At 42.1% G+C, this 10585-nt stretch overlaps 1 protein-coding gene across 3 annotated transcripts in view; it reads left to right on the top strand.

Annotated features, from left to right (window-relative positions):
* Positions 1–9697, top strand: part of nisch (nischarin) — a 23497-nt gene extending 13800 nt beyond the window's left edge. For 2 of the 3 annotated variants that reach the window (XM_020611166.1, XM_020611163.1), the window contains exons 17-28: positions 144–433; positions 829–1031; positions 1426–1850; positions 2183–2367; positions 2494–2557; positions 2992–3130; positions 3683–3833; positions 4355–4474; positions 4620–4784; positions 5788–5960; positions 6732–6901; positions 8936–9697. In XM_020611166.1, coding sequence (XP_020466822.1) covers positions 144–433; positions 829–1031; positions 1426–1850; positions 2183–2367; positions 2494–2557; positions 2992–3130; positions 3683–3833; positions 4355–4474; positions 4620–4784; positions 5788–5960; positions 6732–6901; positions 8936–9263 — 2413 coding nt within the window. In that variant the 3' untranslated portion in view covers positions 9264–9697. Of the gene's footprint in view, positions 1–143; positions 434–828; positions 1032–1425; positions 1851–2182; positions 2368–2493; positions 2558–2988; positions 3131–3682; positions 3834–4354; positions 4475–4619; positions 4785–5787; positions 5961–6731; positions 6902–8935 lie in introns of all 3 variants that reach the window. The other variant, XM_020611164.1, reaches the window with a different exon arrangement.
* Positions 9698–10585: the final 888 nt, after the last annotated feature.

The raw sequence follows: 10585 nt of genomic DNA, 5'->3' as shown, positions 1-10585 counted from the left end.
AGAGAAGGACTGTTTATGATCATATGCTGTGGAGGTCTTGTTTAAAAATTTACTGACATTTACTAATAATCACAAAGCAAATTAGACATTTGATTTACAGACTGATGATTCATGATTCACCTGTTATATGCTCATTATTCCAGTCCAGGCTCCAGGGACGGCTACTTTGAGATGGGCCTTGATGACTCTGTGGAGGAGTCGGTCTGCTCCTCCCCTACTTCACTTGCTGCTCCTCCTGCAGAGGAGCCCAATGTCCACTGGGGGGAGCTGTGTGAAGAGGAGGAAAAGGTGCAGATCAGCAGGGTTCTGTGGTGCTACTGTCTTCAGGTGAAGGAGGAGGTGGAGCAGAAGGAGGGGTGTCTGGTGCTGACAGACCGACTCTTGGGCCTGCTCTATCTATCTCATGATTTCACATGGACCAATCAGAATGCAGGTAAGCACAAAGTCAGCTTCCATCAAACTAAATTGTACTGAGTTCATTAGTCAATTGACATTAATTGGCCACTATTTTATTATTTAATTAATCACTAATTTCTCTAGGAAAAGTGTTAAAGATTCACTAGTTGCAGCATCTTGGGTCTCATGATTTAATGTCTTTCTTTACTTTATTAGATGTTAACTTAATATTTTATTTTACAAGGTGGGTTGAACAAAACATATGAGAATGACACCTTTGACATTTTATTGATGAAACAATAATAATTGGCAAATTAATCTATAGTAAAATAATAATTATGTGCAGTCTATATACAGTGAATAATATGATGTATGATTGAGCTGTTGTGCAGTAATGACTTTGTTAAGAGTGGTCTGTTTTCCTGTCCTCAGACCAGGAGCAGATTCTAGAGGTGCTGTCCGACCTGCAGATGGACCTCCTGCTGCCTTACTCTGAGCTCACGCTCACCTCCCGAGCTGAACTCCCTGACTCCTGTCTTGCCTTCGAGCTTCAGTCTGGTCTGACTCGTTGGTACATTTTCTCCGAGGCTGAGGAGCTCCGGCAGACGAGGAATGAGCTGAAGACGTTGATCCAGGTCAGAGGGCAGCACATGAGCCATTCAGCGTCTCTAAATATAAAGGACAATCTTTGTTGAAATTTTTGTTTTTAGCATGGTGAATTTTATTATTATTACATACAGTATGTAGTGTTGTATGTCCTCCATGTTAGGAGTTTTAAATAGGACAGCTTTCTCCCCTGTGCAGGATTGTGCAAAATGTGACATTTGATTTGCAGACAGTAAACCATTTCACATGGAGAGTCATAAAACGAACACAATTAAATAATAAAATTCAACTTATTTAACACAGCTTTCATTTATATTGTATCAATTCAAAGCATGTATAATATTACACGGTGTGAAAATAATGATCATGAAGCATAACTCAGTTTGGAGTCTGTCGTTGTCTGAGCACCTGTTGTGTTTCCAGGCAGCAGATTCTCAGACCGACCCTGAGGCCCCCACATCTTCTCAGTTCCTCCCCCGCTCACTCATCAACTCCTGGGAGATGGAAGAGAGTCAAGGAGCACAAGAAGGCTACCTTGCCCACCTCCTTCCCTCATCCTCCTCAGCCCCAGTCACCCACCCCCATTTGTCGGACATCTTATCCCAGAAGGAAGAGTGCAGCCTCCCTTCTCTCCTGTTCCTCACCCATCGGCACCTCTGGGTGCTGAAGATGGACTTCAGAGAGCTGGCAGAAAGACAGCGAAGCAATGCTGACCTTCATCACTCCTCCTGGTGCAGGCTAGTCCGCATGCCTCTTGGCTCTGTGCTGCTTCACCCCCGAGAGAGAGCATCTCAGGTTGAGGACAGAACCAGCATCACCTCCTGTCCCAACCCAAAACACCACCACAGGTACAGAGACCGGATGGGCGAATGGAGGGTCTAACTGTTTTATTAATATTTATCTAATGTACCTGAAGTGTCAGCAATCAGTTTGGGAGATCAGTGCCAATTTTTCTTTTTATCATTTTCATTTTCAAAAGTCTTTAGACTCCTTTAACATTTACATTTCACATTAGGACTGACTTTAGATTGAATTTATTGGTGTATCATTAACATGCGCATTTGTTTAATCATCATTTTTTTACATGATGAGGTTTACTGATTGATTCTGTTCTTTACACCAATAATTAGATTTTAATTATTTTTCATTGTTTGTGTTTTAACTATCATGTCATGTCCAGGAAGTGTCACTCTGTGGAGCTGCTGCTGGGGGGTCAGAGACTGCTGCTGATTTTCCCTCTGGCCCAGGACAGGACCTCCTTCCTGGGGGAGCTGAGCCAGCGGAGAGTTTCTCTGGAGGGGTTGAAGATGGCAGCCCTGCCCCGACCCTGCAGACCCTGTCCACACCAAGGACAGCATACCCAAGGTGAAGACCAGCTAGGCCTCCCTCAGGCCTTGCATCACCTGATAGTGTCATTTAGTTTGACCCCTCATTGTCTCTTCTCGCAGTATCACGACCTTCTCTGACACCTTCTTGTTATTGTGTTCTCAGATCATTATGGATCCAGAGACAAGTGCTGTTGTACCAGTACCAGGAAATCACACAGCTCCAGCAGGTAGACTTCCAAAGCACTTCTATTTAGTCTGACATAGATCATTTGCTCTCCACTCAACTACAGATTTATTGTTCTTACTAATCTCATGGATGTTCTTTAAGACCATACAGTGTGTCCCTGTTTATCACTGTACAACTACTGTAAACACTATGTACTATTGATATCAGGGTGCTCATTTATCAGTGAGTACAAGATATTTATTTATCTAAATCAAACCATGAGTAAATACTGATGGATGTCAAGGAATCTGTGATTTAATTGCTGGAATAGTTTTGTAGATAGTTTTGTCATTATTGTATGAATTTATCTTATTAGAGATGTAGCAGTATCAGCTGTATGTTGGGTGGTAAATAAAAAGAAAAGTCAAAATTGATGTTTTAAAAAAATTTTTTTTTCCTTTCTTCTCTTTCTTTGCCTTCTGCTTTCTTCCTCAGCTGGCACACCGCCCATCTGCAGGTAGAGGAGAACCATCCACCCCCCCACCTCATCCCAAGTCTCTCCCCAGGACTGAAGTTGTTGGCTGGGCTTGGAGGACAGCAGTTGCAGGCCTATTTCCAGAAATACATAGCACTGGTAGGCCACACACACACACACACACACACACACACACACACACACACACACACACACACACAGAGTTTTGTTCCTATGCTCCCTGTGTGTCTACTTTAACATAGACAAATCAGACATCCATAATTAATATAATGATTTTCTTGATTAATTTAGTGTCTTTTTGGCTCTAGCAAGTCAGCAAACAGAAAAAATGTCAATCAGAAGTGCTCAGTGCCAGTCCCAAACCCAAACAGTCAGTTTACTATTACAGAGACCAAGAAAACCAGCATATTATAAAATGGAGCCTGGAAAGTTTTACAGTTTTTGCTTGAGAAATTACTTCAATGTTTATTCTGATTACTTCTTAGTGGTTGAATAATCACTTAATTAATTAAACAATGGTCTCTCCAGACACAGAAATAATGTTAACATGCTCCTCTGCCTTCATGTTTCAGAGAGAAATGCTGCCACTTTTAATGTTAGTAGAGTTCTTAAGGAAGTGTTAATGTCCAGAGAGAAATTTAGCAAGTCTTCTTTTTTTAAAACTTTGTTTTTATGAACCACTTGCATCAGTCTGAGGTGGAGGAGGTGAGACAGGTCTTGTGGCTTTCTGTGGTTCTCTACAAATCTCCAGAGGCTGAAATCACCTGCTTTCTGCTGCTCTCCACTGACGCAATGTACTTCCTGTTGGAAGACACTGCCTCCACACTCGGTCACCACTCAGGTAGGATGAACTGGACTGACTGGTAAAATCAAATAAAGTAATAGGAGTCACTTTTACTTTACTACTACTGCTGCAATTGCTACACTCCAAATACTAGTTGCCTTACTCAAGTTGTGCATTTAAGTATGTGTTTGAAGTACTTCTTTTCATTTTGAGAATCTTTATTCTTCTGTTTGACTGCACTCTGAAGGCAAATGTTGTATTTTTTGTTCCACCTCATTTATCTGATGGTTTGAGACACAAACTGTTCTACAATCCCAAATCAGAAAAAGTTGGGGCGGTATGTAAAATTAAAACTGAAAATAGCGATGTGTAAATCATCTGTGTCCCGTATTAGATTGAAAACAACACAGCGGCACATTATTTAATATATCAGTTTTATTCTTTGTTCTGAATAAACACTCACTTCAACTCTGATGCCTGCAACACATTCCAAAAAAAGTTGGGACGGTTGCATTTCAGGGCCAGTGATGATGTTAAATCTCCCTTTAATCACCTCCCTCTCGCAATCTGTCTGTTAGTGTTAGACATTATGGACTCTGGGGATCCAGACATCTGCTTGTGCTGCTGTCTGTCCATCAGACTGCCTGAGCTGCTGTCTGTCAACGTGGGACTCTTTGACCAGTACTTCAGAGTCGTAGGTTAGTGGGCGTACACACACTACAACTCCAGTGCCTGCAAAGGTCAAACACGTTTAAATACTGAATTACTACTTAAGGCTGATATTACTTTTTATTGCCCTCCAGTCTGTCCATGGGTCCACTCTCTCTCTCTGTCTGTTTGCAGGTCATTCGGCCGATCACATCGTGTGCTGTCTCAGCCGGGACAGTTATGGGACGGGCGTCTTTCTTCAGGAGCTGATGTCCACTCTCAGTCTGCAGCAGCAGCAGCTTCCTCCTCCAGAGCCGTCAGATCAGGACTTCTACTCCCAGTTCACCAACACAAACACAGGTAACCATGCTGGGACACTGTCATTAAAAGGTCATTTAATATCTTTTTTTGTGGCGTCTGTAGTTAATAATACACAAATGTACCAAAGAATTGGTGAGCATTCTTATGGAAGCTCAGTATTTTTTTTTTTTGTTATTTTTTGGGGCTTATGGCTTTATTATTTTTTGGGAGGCTGCAGAAGGGCAGACAGGAACCAGGAGAGACAGAGAGGATAATCTGCTACATAGGTCAGTGGTGGGATTCTGCCAACGTCACGCACTTAGGGAGGCGACAGTGGTGTGGTGGGTAGAGCGGTCGTCTCCCAACCAGAAGGTTCAAGGTTCAGTGCTGGCAGTCCACGTGTTGAAGTGTCCTTGGGCAAGACACTGAACCCCCCCGTTGCCCCCTATGGTTACCAAGGTGGCGCCGCAGATGGCTGCCATCGGTTCTGTACCAGAAATGAATTCCTTGTGTGTAACATACTTGGCAAATAAAGGTGATTATCCTTATCCTACATGGCGCACCGCACCATAACCATTCGGTTATCGGAGTGGAAGCTCAGTGTTCAAATTAAATGTTTAACCATGATTTGACCCCAAATAACCTCAAATGCACATACAGTGATTTCATATACAGCGTTACCTGGGACACTCCAGTCCATAGCTTAATAACAGACTGGTCTTGTTGAAGATGTTTCAAGGTACAAATTATCCAAGGGTGAGGTATTCATCATCCCTGAAGCTTTTCACTTGTAAAATTGAAACATGAAACACTTTTTTAAATACCACATTTTTGACCAAACATGTGTTCAAATGCAGCTGAAGCCATTAATTCATCCTGTTTATCAGTCACGTACTACACTCTCAACACTGGAAGTTGTGAGAGAAATTTCTCATTGTAGTTTAATATATGCAGTGGTTTTGTCTGACATAGAGTTGGACTGAATAGGCCAAAAACAGACTAAAATGCAGGACCCGTGTACAGCTGATGGTGGTGACAGATGTGAATTTGCCGCCTCCTGTAGGTAAGATGCACAACTACGAACTGGTCCATAGCAGCAGGGTGAAATTTATTTACCCCAGTGAAGAGGAGATGGGAGACCTGACCTTCATCGTGGCAGAGAGGAAGACTCTGGCCATCGCAGCGCCCTCGTCATCACACTCCTTCAACATCCTGCTGTACCTACTGGTCTTCCAAGTGAGAACATCTTCCTCTGTAACTTCTAATTTTATGGGGAGTTCATGTGCTAGAGCTGTTTCTAGATAAACAACAGTGTGTCTGTCCACCCAGTACTACTGTGTAGCACTCCAGCTATAGTGTGTTGTGGCAGATATAAACACTGAGCTCAGGTTTTGCTTTGGTGCGGGCATGATGATAACAAACCTCGTAATCTCACTGTGAGAACAAGACTTCAGGAAGCAGTACACAGCGACCGCACTGACTAATAAAAATTGTTTTAGATGAGATACAGTTTAGCTTTAGAGGTGCTAGAGTATTAATTAGACTCCTTAAAAATTTAAAGTAAACATTTACAATGACTGTAATGAGTAATTTTTATCTTAACAGTGGATCCAATCTTTTGTTGCATGACTCACCTCAGCTTTTTGAACCCACACTCACTGATCACTTTATGATCTGCATAATGTCTCCATCATTGGTGAAATTGTTGGAAATGTATCAGTTCAACTATATGTTTATTATTTTAGTCTTACTTAAAGGTGATGTTGCATGGACCACATTATAGTCTCAAAAGCTGAGCGATACCGAGCCAGAAAATTGGACTCATCAGGTGGACAGAAACAAACTCCAAATCAGTGATCAAGTTGCTCTGTATCTGTTAAATGTGGACGTTTTTTATATTTTACTATTTTCAGACTTTGAATTTGCTTCTGTTTAGGTTAACTATTTTAAACTCCCTTATAAAATAATCATCATTCTGTTTACCTGCTTTTCATTCCTTTCCTCCAGGTTCAGATCCCCAGCAGTGTTCCCAGCCAAGGCGCTGCCCTCTCAGGTCCTGCTCCATCTTCTGTACTCCTGCCCAGGACTCTGATCATGACCAGCACTGATGTGTTCCTGTTGGATGAGGACTACATCAACTATCCTCTGCCCGACTTTGCCAAAGAACCTCCCTCCAGGTGAGTACACGGGAAGCCCCTCCCTCCCACATCACCACATTTGAAAACACTTAACATAACCTGGTGAGTCACTTAAGGGCAGAACTGTTTTCAGTGAGATACAGTTTAGCTTTAGAGGTGCTAGAGTATTAATTAGACTCCTTAAAAATTTAAAGTAAACATTTACAATGACTGTAATGAGTAATTTTTATCTTAACAGTGGATCCAATCTTTTGTTGCATGACTCACCTCAGCTTTTTGAACCCACACTCACTGATCACTTTATGATCTGCATAATGTCTCCATCATTGGTGAAATTGTTGGAAATGTATCAGTTCAACTATATGTTTATTATTTTAGTCTTACTTAAAGGTGATGTTGCATGGACCACATTATAGTCTCAAAAGCTGAGCGATACCGAGCCAGAAAATTGGACTCATCAGGTGGACAGAAACAAACTCCAAATCAGTGATCAAGTTGCTCTGTATCTGTTAAATGTGGACGTTTTTTATATTTTACTATTTTCAGACTTTGAATTTGCTTCTGTTTAGGTTAACTATTTTAAACTCCCTTATAAAATAATCATCATTCTGTTTACCTGCTTTTCATTCCTTTCCTCCAGGTTCAGATCCCCAGCAGTGTTCCCAGCCAAGGCGCTGCCCTCTCAGGTCCTGCTCCATCTTCTGTACTCCTGCCCAGGACTCTGATCATGACCAGCACTGATGTGTTCCTGTTGGATGAGGACTACATCAACTATCCTCTGCCCGACTTTGCCAAAGAACCTCCCTCCAGGTGAGTACACGGGAAGCCCCTCCCTCCCACATCACCACATTTGAAAACACTTAACATAACCTGGTGAGTCACTTAAGGGCAGAACTGTTTTCAGTTATGGTCTTATGGTAAATGGTCTTATACTTGTATAGCACCTTTCTGTGCTTTTACAGCACACTCATAGCGCTTTCACATTATTTGGCCATTCACCCATTCGCACTCCCAAGCACTCACACACGGGTGACATCACCGGGAGCAACTGGGGGTTCAGTGTCTTGCTCAAGGACACCTCGACATGTTGACTGGACAAGCCAGGAATCGACCCGCTAATCCTCCGGTTAGGAAACGACCCGCTCTACCTCCTGAGCCACAGCCGCCCCCAGTTACGGTCTTTAAATATGTGAATGCAGGCCAGCAAACAGTGAACATTGGAACATGTGGAACAAGGGACACTCAGGAAAAAAACAGCTGAAATCAGTATTAAAATCAGTATGGAGAGGTGGAGCATCTGTTCCCTCACTATGAGCAGAAACAGGAGACTGAATATCTTTATTTCTAACTAATAACTCAGTGTGATGTTCATATTTTCTTACGTAGTACAGCTACATAGTGAATCTACAATAGGCCTACATTAAAACTAGCACCTTACACGCATTAGTCTGTATTAAGAAAACACCAAGCTGTGTACAGATTTCCTTAAATAGTCTCTTGTAATATTTTGTGCAATGTTTTCTTTGTGAAGAACTGGCATTTCATTTTACTTATGCAATCAGTTTGTCATTGTGTTCATATCACCTGTCTTTTTATTTTATTTTATTGTATTTTTTTTATAGGTGGGTGATTTTCTCTTGCAAGTTATGAGATTTTGATGTACCAGTCCAGGTGCATTTTTCTGTCTGTCAGAAAACTTTAATCAAGTCAACCTCTACAGCTGTAAACATTTACAATTGTTTCAATTTTTATGATTATTTTCTGGCTCTGGTTCAGGAGGAAAACACAAAAAGGTTTGATTTGCTGTTTTTCAACCAGGAAAATGACTGTTAATGCATGCAGCTGAAACAGATCCTTTTAAAAACGTCTTGATCAGCCAACTTCAGAGTTGGGAGGCTGATTAAACAGATGCACAGCACTCTGCTCCCTCTTCTACCTGCATAAAATGCAAAATAATAAAAAATAAAAAGGTTTTTACCTGGTGCAAAGCTGCTCTGGTTTCTTAAAAATGTGATTAATAAGTCAGATTGTTTTTGTGTTTGATTGAAGTGATATCATCTTGTCTTCCTGCAGGGAGCGGTACCAACTGCGTGAGGCTCGGAGGGTCCGAGACCTGGACCGGGTCTTGTTGGGCTACCAGACATATCCTCAAGCTCTTACCCTGGTGTTTGATGACCTGCCTGGCCCCGACCTGCTCTGCCACCTCACTATGGACCACTTTGCTGCTGGAGGGGAGGAGCCCTCATCCAGAGGGGGTGGAGCCAGTGGTGGCGCAGAGGGAGAGGTCCAGTGGTGCATCTTTGTTCCGGGGGCCGACAGCAGAGAGAGGCTGATCTCACTCCTCGCTCGCCAGTGGGAGGTGCTGTGCAGCCGTGAGCTTCCTGTGGAACTCACCGGCTGACTTGGTCGACAGGGAGTGGTGGAAGCTGACTGGCAGAGATAATTACACACAGATTCACTGCTTGGATGGTTTAAAGGCCTCAAAATGCTTCAAACGTAGTAGTTTGTACAATGTGTTTTCTGGCTGGAAGGCTGGATGAACAGCCTATTGACACTGAGAGGGGACAGGGTGGGAATAATAGCACACACTTTCAGAAAATCTCTCCTCGATGGCGGTCATGGTGTTACCCTTATAAAAAGTGAAGTTGCTGCATGAGGAGGCGGAGAGCGTATACACCTCTACATATCTGGCCAGTCACATAGTGAGATGTGTGATTTGATTGGCTGAGATTTCCAGTGAAAACAAAGGCGGTTTGTATCGTGATGCCAGGGCTGGATTAGTGGGACTCATCAGACCCCAGACTGCCACTACAGCGGGACCTGTGACCTCACACCGAGCTGAAATAATGGAAATATACACACAACCTCATTTTATTGCAAAGTGTTTCAAATGGAGCCGATACTGTTTCGTTGGGTGACGTGACAGACAAACAGACAGACTGATGTTGCACAGCAGGGGGCGCTGCAGACAGTCCACAGGAGTTCTTCTGATTTTAATTTATCATTACCTTATAGTAATAGCTTGTCTTTTCTGGCAAATCCTCTTGTTTCCTTACTTCTCCAGATAAGCCAGATAGGAAGGAGATGAGGAATATCAGTTTTATCTCTGTGTGTCCAGTACAGTGAGCCTGGATGTATTTAACCTAGCTTAGCCCAAAGACTGGAAGCAAACGGAAACTGCTAGCCTAGAAAAATATTCATCTCCAGAAAACTCCAAAGCTGTTCGATTTACATATTGTGATTAAAAAATCACTGATATATTTTCATTTTTACATGTGTCTGCCTTCCTGAGGAAACGAGGATTTTCCTAAATGTTACACTTTTGTTTTAAGCAGTGCATACGCGCGCGCACACACCTGCTTGGCACAATCTTTTCTGAATATTTTATTCCTTGCACATTGTAATTGAAGCAGTATTACTGAGTTTTTTTATTAATAGTATATTAATATAATTGTTGATTTGGGACCGTGGATTTTTCTATCCTGAGGTAGATTTTTGTAACAGTGAGGTTCCTGATGATATTTCTGATATGATTTACTATGATCAGTGAGTATTATTTTTTTAAGTTTTCTTTGTTTTACTTTATTGTGCATTATGTTTTTCATACATTATTGACAAATGGGAAGCCAGCCATTTGGAACCCACCTCACTCTTCAACATGAAGAGTGAGGTTTATTTACATTTATTTGCATTACATGCTGTTGTCTTGTTAAAGAGGAATGC

Source organism: Monopterus albus, unplaced genomic scaffold, assembly GCF_001952655.1.
Source record: "Monopterus albus unplaced genomic scaffold, M_albus_1.0 scaffold110.1, whole genome shotgun sequence".
Taxonomy (NCBI): Eukaryota; Metazoa; Chordata; class Actinopteri; order Synbranchiformes; family Synbranchidae; genus Monopterus; species Monopterus albus.
Note: the sequence above shows the minus strand (reverse complement) of the source record. Positions and strands in the feature narration are given on the sequence as shown.